Raw genomic sequence first — 19,620 nt, 5'->3', positions numbered from 1 at the left:
TAGATAGTTTTAACAGCCAATTAGACACAACTGAAGATTCATGGATAGATCAGAAGAAATATTCAAACTAAAAAACAAAAATATAAAAGGGCGGGAAATACAGAAAGGAGTGTAAGAGACATAAAACATGATGAAAAACTCTAGTATATAATGACAAACTTAGAGGTCTTTTACCACTGCATATCAAGATATTTTATAGAGGTACTATAATTAACACAGTATGGTATTGCAGAAGAATAGATAAATATACCAAGGGAACAAAATAGTCCAGAAACAGACCCAATATATGGACACTTGATTGATGATAGAGGTATGATAGAGAAAGATGGTCTTTTCAGTAGAACAGTGTGGGAGAAGGATGGTCTTTTCAAGTACTGGTCTGTATGGGAAAAATTAATATTGACACTACTTCATGCTGTACATTTTAGAAATGTCAGGTAGATTGTAGAGCTGTATGTGAAAGTGCAAACAATAAGGCTTTTAGAAGTTAACATAGGTGAATATCTTTATCACCTTGGGGCCAGGAAAGATTTCTTAAATAGGGCATAAAAACCAATAACCATAAAGGAAAAGATTGATAAATTGGGCTACATTATAATTTAAAACTTACATTTATCAAAACATAAGATAATGAGAGCACAGTATGAGAGAAGATATTTGCAATGTTGCATTCAACAGAGGACCCATATCCAGAATTTGTTAAGAACTCTGACAAATAAGTAAGATAAAAACATACAATAGAATGAAAAACATGGGGAAAAGACTTGAACAGGCACTTCACAAAAGATATCCAAATGGTCAATAAACATAAAGCTTCCTGGTCATTAGGTGACACATGTTAATACCCAAAGAGATAACACTACACACCCACCAAAATGGCTAAATTAGTAAGATGGCAATACCAAGTATTAGTGAGGACACCCCCTACGTTGCTGGTGGGAGGGTAAAATGGTACAATAATTTTGAAAATCAGATTGGCAATATCAAAACTATTACCCAGAAGAGTAATACTAAAGGTGATTCTCATCTTTAACAATTGTGAATCACTATATTGTACACTAGTAACTTATATAATAAGTACATCAACTGTACTTCAATTAAAAAAAAAGCTAGGGACTTCCCTGGTGGTCCAGTGGTTGACAATCTGCCTTCCAATGCAGGGGACGCAGGTTCGATCCCTGATCAGGGAACTGAGATCCCCCATGCCACGGGGCAACTAAGCCCATGTGCCACAGCTACTGAGACCGCGCACCTCAACTAGAGAGCCTGTGCGTCGCAAACTACCGAGCCCACGTGCTCTGGAGCCCATGCACCACAACTAGAGAGAAGCCCGTGCACCACAAGGAAAGATCCTGCATGCTGCAGCTAAGACCCGACGTGGCCATGAATAAATAAATACTAAAAAAAAAAAAAAAAGCTATTACCCAGAATTTCTACTCCCAGGTAAATACCTAACTGAAATGGGAAATGGGTACAACTGTGTACCAAAAAATAGGTACTAGAGTGTTCATAATAGCAGTATTCATAAAAGTCCACACCTGAAAATGAAAATGTCCATCAACAGTAGAATAAATAAATACTTTGCAGATTATTCATATAATGGAATATTCCACAAGAATGAAAATTAATGAACTAATGCTATGAGGAGCAATCAGAATGAATCTTACAACCCAAATGTTGATCAAAAGAAGCCAGATGCAAAAGAGTATGTATTTATATGACTCCGTTTATATGAACTTCAAAGATAGGCAAAACTCACATGGCTTTAAAGGTCAGATAGTGGTTACCTTTAGGGAGGAAGGGGTGGGAGTTACTGGAAAGGGGTAAAAAAGGAGCCAGTTATGTTCTATTTCTTCATCTTGCTGGTAGTTAAGTGGGATGTTCATTCTGTGGTAATTCATCGAACTATTCTCCTGTAATTAGCGCTCTTTTCTGTGTGTATGTTATGTGTATGTATGTTGTCTTAAAAGAATCCACATGTACTGATAAAAATTATGTTCACAGAACATTATGTAAAAAAGGCAGACTATCGTGTAAACCAGCAATGTTTATTTATTTCATTTTACTTTATTTTTTTTAATTGGGTTATCTTTTTATTGTTGAGTTGTGGGAAGTTTTTTATTTTTTCCCTTCATGAGCAAAGCATCAAACTTAAAAAAAAATTGAAGTATAGTGGATTTACAATTTTGTGTTAGTTTCAGGTGTGCAGCAAAGTGATTGTTATATATATATTTTTTTCCATTATAGGTTATCACAAGATATTGAGTATAGTTCCCTGTGCTATACAGTAAATACTTTTTGCTTATCTATTTTACGTATAGTAATTCGTATCTGTTAATCCCATACTCCTAATTTTTTTTTAACTTTTTATTTTATATTATAGCCGATTAACAATGTTGTGATAGTTTCAGGTGCACAGCAGAGTGACTCAGCCAGGCTGCCACATAACGTTGAGCAGAGTTCCCTGTGCTATACAGTAGGTCCTTGTTGGTTATACATTTTATTTTATTTTATTTATTTTTTAAAATTTTATTTTGACTGCGCTGGCTCTTCCTTGCGGCACGTGGGTTCTTCGTTGTGGTGCACGGGCTTCTCTCTGGTTGTGGCACAGAGCGCGCAGGCTCAGTATTTGCAGCGCGTAGGCTTAGTTGCCCCGCTGCATATGGGATTAGTTCCCAGACCAGAGATTGAAACTGCATCCCTCTACAGCCACCTCTTACACATCAGCTTCAGCTTCTCCTTCTTGGGCAAAACAGCCTTGGCCTCGGCACCTCTCCTGATGGAGGTGATGCCCCTTGCGTCCATGCCCATCTTCAGCACCAAGGCACTGGGGTCTTTCGTGGTCCCAGCAAAGACATTGGCATTCATGCCACTCTGTCCCCCCGACTCCACCAGCCGAGGCCTGCAGAGGGGCTGCCTCCCATGTGGGGGGCCTGGGGCCGGGCGTGGCCTCCGCTGTGGACCTCACGGTAGCCTGGTGCACCCAGGCCCGCAGGCCCCTCATTTTCCCCATGTCCCCGGCAGAGACCTACCTGGTTATCCATTTTAAAGACAGCAGTGTGTACACGTCTATCTCAAACTCCCTAACTATCCCTTCTCCCCACCCTTCCCCCTTGGTAACCATAAGTTCGTTCTCTAAGTCTGTCCATACTCCTAATTTTAAGAGTTCTTTTTATATTCTACATACTAGACCTTTATCAGACATACGATTTGCAAATATTTTCTCCTATTCTATGGATTGTCTTTTCACTTTCTTCATTAGTGTCCTTTCAAGCACAAATGTTTTAAATTTTGATGGAGCCCAATTTATCTGGTTTTCCTTTGGTTACTAGTGCTTTTGATGTCATATCGAAGAAACTGTTGCCTAATCCAAGGCTACAAAGATTCTACATCTATGTTTTCTTCTAAGAGATTTTATAGTTTAAGGTTTGTGCTCCATTTTGAGTTAATTTTTGTATATGATGTGAAGTAGGACCCCAAATTCATTCTTTAGTATGTGGATATCCAGTTATTCCAGCACCATTTGTTAAAAGGACTATTCTTTCCCCTTTGAATGGTCTTGCCACCCTTGTTGAAAATCAATTGACCATGGTTTTTATATGTGACCAGGGTTTTACTTTGCTAGTACTTTGTTGAAGATTTTTTGCATCTGTATTCTGTAGGGTTTTTGGTCTGTAGGGTTTTTTCTTGTGATATCTTTGGTGTCAGGGTAATACTGGCCTCATAGAATGAGTAGGGAAATGTTCCATCCTCTTTTATTTTTGTAAGAGTTTGTGAAGGATTGGCATTAATTTTTCTTTGAATATTTGGTGGAATTCATCCGTGAAAATATGTGGCTGTGGGCTTTTCTTTGTAGGAAGTTTTTTTAAATTACTAACTCGATCTCTTTATTTGTTATAGGTCTAGTTAGATTTTCTATTTCTTTTTTTAATTTAATTTTTATTTTCTATTGGAGTATAGTTGATTTACAATGTTGTATTACTTTCAGGTATACAGCTAAGTGATTCCATTATATATATACATATATCCATTCTTTTTCAGATTCTTTTCCCATATAGGTTATTACAGAATATTGAGTAGATTTCCCTGTGCTACAGGTCCTTGTTGATTATCTATTTTATATATAGTAGTGTGTATATGTTAATTCCAAACTCCTAATTTATCCCTCCTCTCCACATTTCCCCTTTGGTAACCATAAGTTTGTTTTTTTGTTGTTTTTTTGTTTTTTTTTAATTAATTAATTAATTTATTTATGGGTGTGTTGGGTCTTCGTTTCTGTGCGAGGGCTTTCTCTAGTTGTGGCAAGCGGGGGCCACTCTTCATCGCGGTGCACGGGCTTCTCACTATCGCGGCCTCTCTTGTTGCGGAGCACAGGCTCCAGATGTGCAGGCTCATTAATTGTGGTTCACGGGCCCAGTTGCTCCGCGGCACGTGGGATCTTCCCAGACCAGGGCTCGAACCCGTGTCCCCTGCATTGGCAGGCAGAGTCTCAACCACTGCGCCACCAGGGAAGCCCCATAAGTTTGTTTTTGAAGTCTGTGAGTCTGTTTCTGTTTCATAAATAAGTTCATTTGTGTCATTTTTTTTTTAGATTCCACATATAAGTGATGTATGATATTTGTCTTTGTCTGACTTACTTCACTTAGCATAATAATCTCTAGGTCCATCCATGTTGCTGCAAATGGCATTATTTCATTCTTTTTTATGGCTTAGTAATATTCCATTGTATATATGTACCACATCTTCTTTATCCATTCTTCTGTTGATGGACACTTAGGTTGCTTCCATGTCTTGGTTATTACGAATACTGCTGCTATGAACATAGGGGTGCATATATCTTTTTGAATTATAGTTTTGTCTGGATATATGCCCAGGAGTGGGATTGCTGGATCATATGGTAATTTTATTTTTAGTTTTCTGAGGAACCTCTGTACTCTTCTCCATAGTGGCTGTACCAATTTACATTCCCACCAATGGTGAAGGAGGGCTCCCTTTTCTTGAGACCCTCTCCAGTATTTATTGTTTGTAGACTTTTTGATGATTAGCCCAGCAATTTTTAAACAGTTCTTCAGAAGATTCTAATTTACTGTCACATTTGGGAGCCTCTGGACTAGACCTAAGGTCTTTTCCAACCCCGGATTCTGCAATTCATTTATTCATTCGACCAAATACTTAGAGGGTCTCCACTGGGCTGTGTACCACACGCAGCATGATAAAGCACGCAAAATGAAAGCGACAGAGATCTTGGGACTTTGGGAGAGGAAATCACATATCCAGGTAACTCTGGAACTCTGTTCCAAGGCAAATGATTAGCTCCAGGAGGCAGAGACAGGTAGAGAAAGAGTGATGGGAGAGTTGGTTTGGGAAAAGCTACCTGAAGAACATGACTGGGGGCCAGTTGAGTCTCTGCCGCCTTAGCCAACGTGACCCCAGAGCATTCTGAGGGACCAGATCTAAGCATATGCATCCACTTCAATTGCCTGGATGAGCCATGGGCTCCATACACCATAGGAAAGGTTTCTGCCCACCTTTGAGTGCATTTTCTGAGAATTCCTGAAGTTGGCAACTTTCTTCTTTCTGGACTTTCATCCTGCATGGAAACTTCTTTATCACCTACCTTCACCACCTCATCACGCCTTCTTCGCACATACTCATTTTTTTCCAACAGACTAGGGAAGATACAGGTTATTTTTACGCCCCTGTGCCCTAGAATGACTTTTCCTCTTTAAAGGTTGGTAGTCCTCTTCTCAGTGTAAAAGACCTATGAAAACCTTTTCACAACCATCCACATCCTCCCAGACTCTTCCCTGAGCACTGAATTTGTGATAGAAGTCTGGGCTCCACCTGGTACATATTTAACCTGTTCTTGGAAATGTCTGCCCCTGAAGTCTTCTCACCTTCTGCTTGGTCATGTCCAAGAGACCCACGGAGTATCTGTCACAGTTGAGGAAGGCTCGGACTGTGTACAGGGCTTTGTGGAACTGCCTCTCAATGTCCGTAAGTTCTTCAAAGACTTTGCTCCCAGACCACAGTAGTATCTGAAAAAATACAAAAACATAGTCAGTGTTTCTGAGGCACAGAGCAGCAGCTCACAACAACCAAGAGATACAATAATTGTCCCCATTTTATAGATGGAGAAACTGAGGTTCAGAGAGGTGAATAACTGGGCAGCTTCTACTGGGCCAACTCTTCCCATTTGTTTTATCTCCTAGGCTGTTAATAAGAATGATAATAACAAACATTGGCTGAGCACAAGTGCCCTACATACATTATCCCATAATTTTCCCCATTTTTCAAATGGGGAGACTGAAGCTCGGAGAGGTTAAGTGATTCACTCTTAGAGCTAGTAAATGGCTTAGCAGGGATTCAAATCCAAGCTGCCTGACTTGAAAGGTTGTTCATGCAATCAGTCTGGGATACAGCTTTTTTTTTTTTTTCACATCTTTATTGGAGTATAATTGCTTTACAATGGTGTGTTAGTTTCTGCTTTACAACAAAATGAATCAGTTATATATATACATATGTTCCCATATCTCTTCCCTCTTGCGTCTCCCTCCCTCCCACCCTCCCTATCCCACCCCTCCAGGTGATCACAAAGCACCGAGCTGATCTCCCTGTGCTATGTGGCTGCTTCCCACTAGCTATCTACCTTACGTTTGGTAGTGTATATATGTCCATGCCTCTCTCTCGCTTTGTCACAGCTTGCCCTTCCCCCTCCCCATATCCTCAAGTCCATTCTCTAGTAGGTCTGTATCTTTTCCGATGATGGACACTTAGGTTGTTTCCATCTCCAGGCTATTGTAAATAGAGCTGCAATGAACATTTTGGTACATGACTCTTTTTGAATTATGGTTTTCTCAGGGTATATGCCCAGTAGTGGGATTGCTGGGTCATATGGTAGTTCTATTTGTAGTTTTTTAAGGAACCTCCATACTGTTCTCCACAGTGGCTGTATCAATTTACATTCCCACCAACAGTGCATGAGAGTTCCCTTTTCTCCACACCCTCTCCAGCATTTATTGTTTGTAGGTTTTTTGATGAGGGCCATTCTGACTGGTGTGAGGTGATACCTCATTGTAGTTTTGATTTGCATTTCTCTAATGATTAGTGATGTTGAGCATCCTTTCATGTGTTTGTTGGCACATGTATATCTTCTTTGGAGAAATGTCTATTTAGGTCTTCTGCCCATTTTTGGATTGGTTTGTTTGTTTTTTTGTTATTGAGCTGCATGAGCTGCTTATAAATTTTGGAGATTAATCCTTTGTCCGTTGCTTCATTTGCAAATATTTTCTCCCATTCTGAGGGTTGTCTTTTGGTCTTGTTTATGGTTTCCTTTGCTGTGCAAAAGCTTTGAAGTTTTATTAGGTCCCATTTGTTTATTTTTGTTTTTATTTCCATTACTCTAGGAGGTGGGTCAGAAAGGATCTTGCTGTGATTGATGTCATAGAGTGTTCTGCCTATGTTTTCCTCTAAGAGTTTGATAGTTTCTGGCCTTACGTTTAGGTCTTTAATCCATTTTGAGCTTATTTTTGTGTATGGCGTTAGGGAGTGAGCTAATCTCATACTTTTACATGTACCTGGGATACAGCTTTACACACACCTACTACCTCATGAACCCCAGAGGTGCTGAGCAGAGACAGTATGATGGTTCCCAGGCCCTTTTATTATCACTGCCTTTCCAGTTGAGCATATCAATGCTTCAGGAAAAGGACACATCCAGTCCATTCCAATGAGCCAAGCCCTTTACCTGGCCGCGCCGAGTCTCACAGTTGTGCAAGTAACTCAGGTGGAACACCTTCATGATTATATTTGCAAAATTGAGGTACTTGAGAAGAATCTGAAAATCAAACAGCATGAGGGGAAACAGATGAGAAGGAGAAATTCCTCCTGTGGCCACTTCCACCATCAGCAAATAAGTCTGAACATTTTCAAAGCTTTATCTGAGACAGTTTGAGCAGATGGATCATGGAAGCTGACTCATAAAATGATGCATTATAAGAGGGAAAAACTCACAGAATGTAGAATGTCTACGTTAATAGGGGTGTATGCATGAAAAATTGCTACTATTTATTGAGTTCGCAGGCCCCGTGATAAGTCACTTATGTATGTTATCTTACTTGGTCGTCACAACTACCTCAAGAGATACTATAGATACTCTATATAAGAGATACTAAAAAATCATCTCCATTTTACAAATAAGAAAACTGAGGTTCAGAGAAATTATGCAACATGCCCAAATCAAACAGATATTAGCAGAACCAGAACAATTTTCCCTACGTTCTTGGCTCCAAAGTCCAACATCTTAATGATTATCCTGCCCTGCCTTCCTCACAGAGCATCAGACTACTAACTTCTTTGTGTTACAGATGGGGAAACCGAGGCCAGGCCGAATAGCAAGGTTCAGAGGATTTGTGAGCTGGGAGAATGTGCTAGCATGGCTACCCCAGCAATTTCTAAAGCATTCTTACCTCTTCATCTCTCTTGGTGAAGTGGGGCCCGTCCACTTTATTCACAGCCATGATTATGGCCACCACGTCCTTCCCATTCATTATGGGAGAAGCCAAGATATTCTTGGTCTGATACTCTGTGAGGGTGTCCACGAAGTCACAGAAATGCTCATCCTGAAGGAAGACAGAGACAAGCCTGAGTGGGCAGATGAAGAGCAAAGACAGTAAAACAACACAGAGCCCCAGGTGCCCATGGTAGGGGTAGGGTAAGGGGGCTCCCCATTCTCTTGTTGACAAAAGCATGAAGACATTTCCATCTACTCTGCTTCAGCGGGGGAAGGCAATTAGAGATGATTTCTGCCCTGGAAGCCTCCAAAATCCAGTAGAAGAAAGTCTGAAATACGACCCACTAAGGGCTGTGGAGACAATGTGAGCACAGCACTGTAGGGGCCCGAGGATGGGGGTGGAGGGTTGACTTTATCTGTGGAGGAAGGTTTCGAGAAGGCTCTCTTGAGGTGATGGCAGCTTAACCCAAAGTAGAAACTTGAGCGCGGAAAAACCTTAGTGAGTATGATAATCACAGTAGCCAGCAGGTATTGTGTGTGGTGCTTTGCCCGCATCAGCTCACTTTATTCCTCCCGATAACCTGTGAGATGGGACCATTAGTCCATCTTACAGCAGGGGAAACTGAAACTCAGGAAAGTTAACGTTACTTACTACTTATTTGTGTGTGTGATTCCAGAACCTGCCCTCAGCTCTGCTGCCTTTCAGGGAAGGCTGGATAAGGGCAGACCTGGGTCTAGGTCATTGAACCAAATAGTTTGTTACTTTCAGCTTTTTTCCCAATCCAGTTCTAGCACCACACAGCCAGTCCAATGGATATCCCCATTTCACAAATCTTTTTGTTTTTCTTTTTTTGGCTGCATTGGGTTTTTGTTGCTGCACGCGGGCTTTCTCTAGTTGTGAGCGGGGCCTACTCTTTGTTGCAGTGTGTGGGCTTCTCATTGCGGTGGCTTGGTAGTTGTGGCTCGCGGGCTCAGTAGTTGTAACACATGGGCTCAGTAGTTGTGGCTCGCGAGGTCTAGAGCTCAGGCTCAGTAGTTGTGGCGCACGGGCTTAGTTGCTCTGTGGCATGTGGAATCTTCCAGGGCTCAAACTCATGTCCCCTTCATTGGCTGGCAGATCTTAACCACTGAGCCACCCAGGAAGCCCCCCATTTCACAAATCTTAATGGAAGTCCCACTTTGTGTCAGGCCTTAGGCTAAGCGCTAGGGTTACAGAGAAGACTAAGATTCAGGCCAGCACACAGATAAATCAGTACTAGTAATGCAGGACGTAAGTGTTGGCTCAAAGCGGTGGAAGTTCAGAGGAGCACACACCTCCCACACCTCACCCTGAAGGCAAATATGGAGGCCAGTACAGGACGTTGCAGTCCAGGTGGTCAGAAAGGGGAGACAGAACCCGAATTGTCTTAAATCCCAAAGAATCCACCTTTCTGTTTCCTGGTAGCACTGTGAGGTTTCCCAACGGTCAGCATTGCTTGGACACAAGCCAGCCCAGACATGTACAGTTCATGCTGTTCTGAGAAGGGAAATGTATTTCATAGAGCCAATTCACAGAGCTTTGCTAGAACCGGGTGTGCGGTATTTTTTCCACAATGTAGAAGTTCAGAGTGTGGTGCTCTGCATCTGTTAATTTCTTCCCGTTGGAGTGGGGTTAAATAAACAGACACTATTGTCAAGGAAGCTGTCTCAAACCAGGTGAAGGGTAAAGGAATTAAGAGAAGCCTGTAGTGCTCTGCTTGAATTAGTGTTCAAGGATTAAGCAAAATCTCTAAAGAGGCATTAGCCACAGGGGTTTTCCCTGTCGCTCTCTAAGGACACTGATGAATCCCTAAACACAGGCCTGAGTGGGGCATGCTCAGATTCATTTCATGAAGTCAGTTCAGTCTTGCAATATTCACTTCCGTCAAGGAAAACAGTACTTGGGCCTTACCCTCATCTGAGGCAGATACTACTAAATCCACCAGTACCTTCTCTCCCACTGAGTTCTCGGCCCTGGAACTTTCTCACAAATAGTACAGCTGCCAACTGACTGGTGTTTGCATAGTCATCGTCATCCTTATATTTTCAGCATATACAGTGTTCTAAACAACCGTGTCATAGAACCTCAGCTTATCAGAGACGGAGGGGCCTTAGAAACAATTTAGCTCAAACTGTTTATTTTAAAGCCCAGGAATCAGAAGTCGAGCTAAGGAGAGCCCAAAGTGGTTCATTCATTCAGTTAGCATTAACAGAGTGCCTTCTATTGTATGCTAGGCACTGTTCTAGACCCTCAGGTTAGGCAGTGAACAAGAGGGGTGGATGTTCCCTAGTGAAGCTTCCATTCAATGGGGTGGGCAGACGAAAAGCAAGTAAACAGCTGCTTTGAAGGAGAGAAACTGGATGATGCTATAGACAGTGATGGAAGTGGTGGCAGATTGAAGCTGCTTTGGTCAGTCATGGTGGGTAGGGACGCTTCTCCAAGAGGTAAGCGGAGAGCTGAAGGCTCAGAGGAGCCAGGCAGGTGAAATGCATTCCAAGCAGAGAACACAGAGAATGCAAAGGCCAGGAGAGGGCAGTGAGTTGGCTGATCTGAAAAACAGGAAGAAGACCAGTGTAGTGAGGGAGATTGGAGGGTAAGGAAGTCAGAGAGATGGGCAGAGGCCTTATCTGACAGGGCCTTGGAGGCCACTGTAAAGAGCTTAGATTTTATTCCAATGTAATGCAAGACTGCTTCTCATTCCTGGAAACCCCAGTTCCTCTTTTCAAACATTCGCAGTGCCAAGCTCTGTTGCATCCCATGATGACATCTATTTATTGGATAATAATGATGTACTTGGCCCAGAGCCAGACAATTCATTAACTCTCACATCTGCCCTGTCACACAGAGTTCTCTCCTTCCCTGTTTTTATAGACAATTATTCTCCTGCTGGTAAATGGCACAGCCACTGCATTCATTCATTAATTTATTCATTGATACACTGATTGATTCACTCCTGGATTGATTCATTCATTTACTTATATTTACTGAGCACTGGCTCTGTGAGAGGCGTTGGATATGCCAAGATCAGTAAGAAAGGTGAGTTATCAATGGTTATCACTGTACAGTGGGACATCATGTAAAACATGCACTCACAATTCAAACCATAGTGTGAAGGAGGCCCCCACCGGATGGGTGATGTCCTGGGGCCCCAGGAGGGAGGGACTTGTTCTCTGAGTGGCTTCATGAGCCAGTCAGTAAACTGTCAGTAGCCGAAACCTCTCTGAGCCTCAGTTTTCCTTTTGGTAAAATTGGAGTGTTGGACCAGTTCCTCCTCGAGGTTTCTTTCCGGCCTGGCATGCTGGGTTCCAGGTGTCATAGTGAGGGAAGGAGCGCAAGACAACAGATGTAAGATTCTCTGGAAATGGCAGTGTTTTCAGGTTCAGTCTTCAGAAGTGGGATTTGTCACGTGTCTAGAAAAAGCTCATTGATCTCCTTTACTCTCACACTACTGCCACGCTCACAACACTTCTCAAAATAGATGCGTAGGTGTTTTTTTCCACACTGGCCAATTCTCTGACACTAGTTGTGTATCCAACAATTCAGTTCAGTTCTGACACTGTTCACCTGGAGAACCAGAACCTACCAGTGACAGAGTTCAGTCTCAGAAGACTGCCCCCACTTCAGATACCAAATACAAGTCACAGGTTGCCATCTATACTTCTGCCTGACTGACTATAAATCCAGGTTCCTCCTTGGGTTTGATAACTTGCTAGAACAGCTCGTAGATCTCAGGGAAGTATTTGCATTTACAGGTTTATTGTATAATAAGGGTACAGGTGAACAGTCCGATGAAGAGATACATAAGGTGAGATCCAGAAGGGTCGTGTGTGCAGGAGCTTCTGTCCCCCTGGAGTTGGGGTATGCGCCACCCTCCCAGCACATGCATGTGTTCACCAATCCAGAAGCTCTGTGAACCCTGTACTTTTACGGATGTTTATGACACTTTCATCACAAAGGCATGATAGATTATTAACTCCATTTCCAGCCCCTCTCCCCTCTTAAGAGAATAGGGGATGGGCTAAAAGTTCCAAGTGTCTAATCACGCCTTTATCTTTCTCATGACCGGCCCCCATCCAGGAGCCCACCAAGAGTCCCCACATTAGAACAAAAGACCACTGACCACCTAGGAAATTCCAAGGGATTTAGGAGCTCGGTGTCAGGTGGTTCTATCACTCAGGAAATTACAAGGATCAGTTCTGTGCCAGGAACCAGGACAAAGACCAAATAAATATTTCTTTTTATAAATCACAATATCACAGCCCACTGGGACAGGGCCATCGTTTATTCATTCACTCAATAAACTGTAATGAGTACCCACTCTGTCCCAGGCACTGGACTAGGTCTGGGGACCAGTGGTAAATAAGACGCACAGGAACAAACAGGCCTGTGGGCTTTCCTAAGGAGAAAGGGTAAAGAATAAATACACAAACAAATACTGAATGGCAAGTAGGGTTGCCAGATTTAGCAGATAAACACAGGATGACTAATTCAATTTGAATTTCAGGTAAGTAATTTTTTAGTATATCGTAAATATTGCAGAGGGTGTACGGTAGTGTGAGCTTGACACTTTTTGTAGTTTTTTGGTTTGTTTTCACTTTTGTAATTTAAGTGCATGACTTAGGCTTTGATTGCTGAGACATCCACCTCAAAGATGGCTATTTGGCTGTCTCAAATAAACATACGCTGCTGTCAGCCACACACGAGATAAAGAGCCAGGCCACCTCCTCCCACTGAGGCTCCTTTGATTTGAAGATCTTGGTTGATCTCGATAACTGATCATTTGGGGCCACTTTTTGTTTTCTAATTTCTCTTACCATGATTTAAATTTCTGCTCTTATGTTTTAAATTAACTAATAAAAAGTGAGCCTGTGGAAGCCTATGCCCCTACCCTCGACCGCCATAAAAACCCTAGGCTTCCCTGGTGGCACAGTGGTTGAGAGTCCACCTGCCGATGCAGGGGATGCGGGTTCATGCCCCGGTCCGGGAAGATCCCACATGTCGCGGAGCGGCTGGGCCCGTGAGCCATGGCCGCTGAGCCTGCGCGTCCAGAGCCTGTGCTCTGCAACGGGAGAGGCCACAACAGTGAGAGGCCCGCATACCGTAAAAAAAACCTCAAAAAACCCTAGGCTGGACCCCACTCTACCTGAGACCTCCCTGTGTGGCCCCAGGTGTGCTATGTAATTTCCAGGTCTTGTAAGTAATAAACCTTTATTTTTTCAAAGTTTCCTGATGGTTAGTGCTGAAGGGTATCTTGCATTCATCATAAGAACCACAAGACCTGGTCTAACCACAACATTGATTATTGGCAGTTTGAGACGGCACAAAACACATACCGAAATAGTACTCTTCGCTTATTTAAAATTCAAATTTAACTGGGCGTATTATATTTTATCTGGCAGCCTTAACGGCAAGTCTCCCTGAGGAGATCCCAAGGATAAGTAGGAATGTGCTAGGGCATGGGAGCCACATTCCAACCCTGGGAAACTCCGTTCATGGTTTCACATTTTTAAAAGTCAGTGATTATAAGCATGTCCCAGGTTTTGGGGGGTGGGGGTGGAGCTAAAGGCTAAGAGTATCACTTGTTGGGGGTTCAGGGATGACCCAGACCCCAGTCTACACCATGTTCCTGCCCCTTCTCCATCCAACTCCCAGTTTCTATCCAAAGGCCCAAATAAAGTATGATATCTCAAGGAAGAACACATGCACATGTGGAGGACACAGGCTTGCTGACCTGGACTGACTTCATTCCAAGCCTGAGGGCACCCACCAAGGAGGCTGCATGTCCAGAAATCTTCTGGGGAAGCACAGTCATCACGTCCAAAGTGAACTTCAGGGCTGAACAGGAAACAGCAAGGCTGTTCCTTACGCAGGGCTCAGCAAACTCTTAGGGCTATTTTAGAATTAGAGAACCTTCCTAAATCCTCAATCCCTCAACACCAGGGTCCATAGAAGCTTTCGGCACCTCTGTTCTCTGTTTTCCCCACAAATAGAATCTAAACTGAAAGCTCCAGAAGGGCAGGACTGGATTCTTCTCCAAATCCCACACAGACCTGGTACAGCATTCATCCCTTAGAGTAAATAGACCCTTAACAGCAACAACAAAATAGTAATAATATTAACAGGGAGGACGAGCTGCCAGTAAAAGCCATTACTATGTGCCAAGAACTTTGCTAGATGAGAAATAATTCCCTCATTTGATCCTACAACAGCACTTAGAGAAACTAGGTATCTCCCTCCGTTTTATAAATTAGGAAGTGAGCCCAAACAGGCTAAACAATTTGCCAAGGCCATGTTCTTAGAAAGTGACTGAGTCTTGATACACACCCAGATCTGACCTCAAAGCTTAACATCTTAACTTTCTGCCATGCAATTTGAAATGACCTGTCGTAAACTGCACTTCGTTTAATGCCCTCGTATTTTAGATAAGGAGGAGGTATAGAACAGCAGAGCAGTGAAGGGTGAGGGCACCAGCCAGAGTGCCTGAATTCAAATCCCTGCTCTGCCACTTTCTATCTCTGTGACTCGGAGAAAAAGTTACTTAACTTTTCTGGATTTCAGTTTCATCATCTGTAAAACAGGGATAGTCAGTTATAAGACTGTGACAACCCATGTTGGCTACAGTTAAGGTCTAGAGAGAATCGAAGGGAAAACAGACTCCAATCCAGTTGGATGAGTCCTCAGGGAAGCCCCCTGGGTGCAGAACCTTTACCCTTACCCCTGGAGGGCCAAGGAGAGATGAACCCCATGGTCCAGCCCAGTGTGCTTCAGAGAAAACCATTTCCCACAAAGGCCCAGGTGTTAAAGGGATTATTGCATAATTACTTGAGTGTGAGTCTTTTTGCCAAGTGTTTACTGAGCATCTGCTTTGTCCCAGACATTTGCTGGGTCCTGGGATAAAGTGAAGAATAAGGCAGGCATGGTCCCTGGCCTCCATGGTTTATTGTGATAGATGGTTTTAGGAAGGAAACTAACAAAGGGACCTGGGAGGGTCTCCCTGAGGAAGTGAACTTTAAGCTGAGATCTGAAGGATGAGTAGGAATTGACCTTGGCAGAGGGCTATGGGGAGAACTGCATTAAGTGATTTGCTCTAGGTGATCAAAGAAGTCTTTGTCAGAGCTGCCAGGAGAATCCCACGGAACACTGGACTCTTAGAAGACAGAGCCAAGTGCTTAACCAAGTGGTCAATTTGACGTTTCCGTGATGAGACAGACTGCCATCCTATGTCCCTCGATGCAAAGCATGAAGAAAAACACAACATCCCCTGTATGATATACCTGCCAGAAATGCATAGCCTGAATCTAAACATGAAGACACTTCAGACAAGCCCAAATGGAGGGACATTTCTACAGAATAGTCGGCCCGCACCTTTCAAAAACATAAACATCATGGAAAACAAAGATAGATCAAGAAACTGTTTCAGATTGGAAGAGACTAAAGAGACAGTGCTATGTGGGTATCATTGAGATGATTGGCAAGAACTGAATATGGACTCTTTATTAGATAATAGTATTGTATCAGTGTCACATTTCCTGAATTTGATCATTGTGCTTTGGATATATAAGAAATGTCCTTGTTCTGGAAATACACAGCCAAGTACCTGTGATTAAAAGGATATGTTGACTCCCGAATGGGTCGGGAAAAAATGGAGACATAAAGCAAATGTGGTAAGTTGTGAACAGTTGGTGAATTTGGATGAAAGATATACAGTTCTTGGTACTATTTTTGAACTCTTCTAAATTTGATTATTTTTTTCAAAATAGAAAGTTATCAGTAAACAAGTAAAAAAAAGAAAAGTGCCAAGTTGTCACCAGCCCAGTCTTGTTGGCTAGCAGCTCCCCATCCCACTTGCACCCCAGAACCCCATGGAATAATGCCTCCCTGCCCTCCCTCTCATGGGGAAGAGGTTACCTCCTCTGTGTTGGGGACGTTCACGATCTTTTTAGAGAGTGCGACGTGGCCCACCACTCCCATGTCCAGGGGGAACACGATCTCTGAGTCGGGCACCACCAGGCACTCCTCGAGGACAGCATCCTTGTGGACATTGAAGAGCCGGGTGGCCAGCTCCGCAATGCCATTTCGGGCCCTGTACATGAACAGGCTTATGCGGTCTGCCTGCAGGAGGAAACACAGCTTCTTCATGACATTGAAGATGCATTTCTCAGCCTGCAAATTCTCCTGAAAGTCCCGCAGGAGGTCGAAGATGATTTCACTCTCCTCCACGCTGCTCAGCGAGTGGTAGTTGCTGAAGTCCACGGCTGCCTCCCTGGGCCCCAGGAGGTCCGAGATGACCTTGGCCCGATAGCGGAGGTTGTAGTACTTTTTGGCAAAGCCGACATTGGAGTCCAGGAACTTCTCCACCTCCTCTGCCGTCACCTCGCCCATGGCTGGGAATTCTACTGCCTATTTCTGTGGAGGGGGCTGAGGCTGGCCTCTTTTTTTGTGACAAAACTGAGTCAGGATGCGTTCTGCTCCAACCCAGATTTCTCTGGGTCTTATCTGTGAATCTCACTGGTGTGGCTGCAGAGGAGAGAGAGTGAGCTTGGGAGATTAAATCATTAATATTTCCTCAGAACAAGGATTATGAGGATCAGGGTGTTCCATATGCTTCTGGGCCCCAGATGGGAGAAGGTGAGAGCTTTCTTTTCACCTTGGTCTTCTAACAGAAGAGGTTTCTGCACAGGGCAGGAGGTGGGCTCAACTAAAAGAAAGCACTGAAACAGAGGCTGCAAACTGGCAGCACAAGACATCAGCGTGTTATACACATGCTTTCTCTGCCCCGTATGGTATTTTTCTTCAACATTCGACATGGAAGCCTACATTTACTGTTTAAGAGATCCGTTTGGCTTCTCTTGGAGAGTCAATTCCGTGTCCAATTCCTCCGTGGCAGGAATGGCTAGAGCTGAGAGGGACTGCCTACCCACCTCCTGTCCTCTGGCCCCACTCTTCTGCAGCCCCTTCCCCAGGGCCTCCCCAGTACAGGGCTTCATCCTGAATGCTCACCACTTAGCCTGCTTCCCTTGGGTACATTATGGGCCCTGATTTCACAATCTCCACATCATAGCCTCTCCCAGTTTTAGATTTCAACAATTCTCTGATTTCAGAATTTGAAGGACCTTTATAAAAACAACACCTTTTGGGCTTCCCTGGTGGGGCAGTGGTTAAGATTCTGCCTGCCAATGCAGGGGACATGGGTTTGAGCTCTGGTCTGGGAAGATCCCACATGCCATGGAGCAGCTAAGCCCATGTGCCACAACTACTGAGCCTGTGCTCTAGAGCCCGTGAGCCACAACTACTGAGCCCTCATGCCACAGCTACTGAAGCCCGTGTGCCTAGAGCCTGTGCTCCGCAACAAGAGAAGCCACCACAATGAGTAAGCCGTGCACCGCAATGAAGAGTAGCCTCCGCTCGCCACAACTAGAGAAAGCTCGCACAGCGGTGAAGACCCAACACAGCCATAACTAACCAACTAAGTAACTAACTAAATAACTAAATAAATAAAAAACAAAGTTCCCTTTAAAAAATAAAAATTAAAAAAATTAAAAATAAAATCAACACCTTTCATAGTTTTTTCTTCTACTACAAAATACATGTTTACTGTAGAAAATACACAAATAAGTCCGTTAAAGTCACCCATAATCCTGCCACTCAGAGGTAACCTTTAGTTAACATTTTCATTTCTCTCCTTTCCATAGAGGCTTAACTTTCTAATCTATTTTCCTTCAACCCCCTGATCTTTCTTTTGACATTTTAAGGTGCTTTTTTCTGGCTACAATCTGTACCTTCTTGGGTTGTCAGTCAGAAATGCACACAATAGTATGGATGTTATCAGCTCCAGTGAATTTCAAAATACCAGAATCCTCATTGGAGTGTCTCTCCGAACCCACTAAGGCAGGAAGAGAAGAGCACTTTCTTCCTGGATGAGATACACTTTAGTTACTATGGATATATGTGTGAAAGCCTGGCATGTCTCTGTTGTAAACACTGCGGAATGTAGGATCGTAGACTGTGGCTGGCACTTTGAACTGTGTAAATGAACTTCAGTGGAAAGTAGATTACTTCCTTTATTGTAGAGTGTAATAAATATACTGTGCCCATTCAGCACTGTGTACGCAGGTGACTCCTTGGTCTGGCGGACCACGGCAGCAACTTTTCCAAACACACCCGCCATAACTAACGTGAGCCCTCTGTCTGGAATGCACTTCCCCAGCTCGCCAGCTCCTCAGCATCAAGATCTCAGCTCGTGCCAGTCACCCGAAGTTGTCTTATCTCAACCACCCCCTCCCTAATTCCTGCCTGTCATGTCATCCATTTATTTCCCTTATTACTATTAAAATGTATTTTGCTTGTTTTTTGTTTCCTTTTTTATTATATGTCTTCTCATCTATACTGTGAGCTCCAGTGAGGGCAGGCACCTCTCAGGGATGATTCCCGAGGCTTTGCAAGGCTGCCTGGCATAATTCTTGATGCTTAGTAATGTTTCTATTGTTGGTTTTTTTTTTTTTTCGGTATGCGGGCCTCTCACTGTTGTGGCCTCTCCCGCTGCGGAGCACAGGCTCCAGACGCGCAGGCTCAGCGGCCATGGCTCACGGGCCCAGCCGCTCCGCTGCATGTGGGATCTTCCCGGACCGGGGCACAAACCCGTATCCCCTGCATCGGCAGGCGGACTCTCAACCACTGCGCCACCAGGGAAGCCCCTTAGTAATGTTTTTTAAATTACGTTTGTGATGGTTCATTTTATGTGTCAACCGGGCTAAGGGATGCCCAGATAGCTGGTAAAACATTACTTCTGGGTTTGTCATTGAGGGTGTTTCCAGAAGAGATTAGCATTTCAGTCAGTAGACAAGGTAATGAATTTCACACTCACCACCGTAGGTGGGCATCCCCCAACCCACCAAGAGACTGAATAGAACAAAAAGGTGGAGGAAGGGTGAATTGGCCCTGTGCTTGAGCTGGGACATCCATCTTCTCCTGCCCTTGGACATGGCACTCCTGGTTCTTGGATTCAGACCAGGACTTAAACCTTCAGCGCTTGGACTCAGACTGAATTATACTACCAGCTTTCCTGGCTCTGCGGCTTGCCAACAGAAGA

At 43.6% G+C, this 19,620-nt stretch overlaps 1 protein-coding gene across 4 annotated transcripts in view; it reads right to left on the bottom strand.

The window, feature by feature from the left end:
* Positions 1 to 17,049, bottom strand: part of PDE6A (phosphodiesterase 6A) — a 70,765-nt gene extending 53,716 nt beyond the window's left edge. For 2 of the 4 annotated variants that reach the window (XM_027081610.1, XM_027081609.1), the window contains exons 1-2: positions 16,440 to 16,956; positions 5,898 to 6,038 (exon numbers count right to left, since the gene is read on the bottom strand). In XM_027081610.1, coding sequence (XP_026937411.1) covers positions 5,898 to 6,038; positions 16,440 to 16,913 — 615 coding nt within the window. In that variant the 5' untranslated portion in view covers positions 16,914 to 16,956. Of the gene's footprint in view, positions 1 to 5,897; positions 6,039 to 7,747; positions 7,838 to 8,468; positions 8,622 to 16,439; positions 16,961 to 17,006 lie in introns of those variants that run through there. The other 2 variants (XM_027081608.1, XM_027081607.1) reach the window with 2 other exon arrangements.
* Between the last annotated feature and the right edge of the window lie 2,571 nt (positions 17,050 to 19,620).

This window comes from Aethalodelphis obliquidens, unplaced genomic scaffold (genome assembly GCF_003676395.1).
Source record: "Aethalodelphis obliquidens isolate GAN/ISIS:26980383/991018 unplaced genomic scaffold, ASM367639v1 scaffold45, whole genome shotgun sequence".
Lineage (NCBI taxonomy): Eukaryota > Metazoa > Chordata > Mammalia > Artiodactyla > Delphinidae > Aethalodelphis > Aethalodelphis obliquidens.
This window is presented reverse-complemented; position numbering and strand designations above follow the sequence as displayed.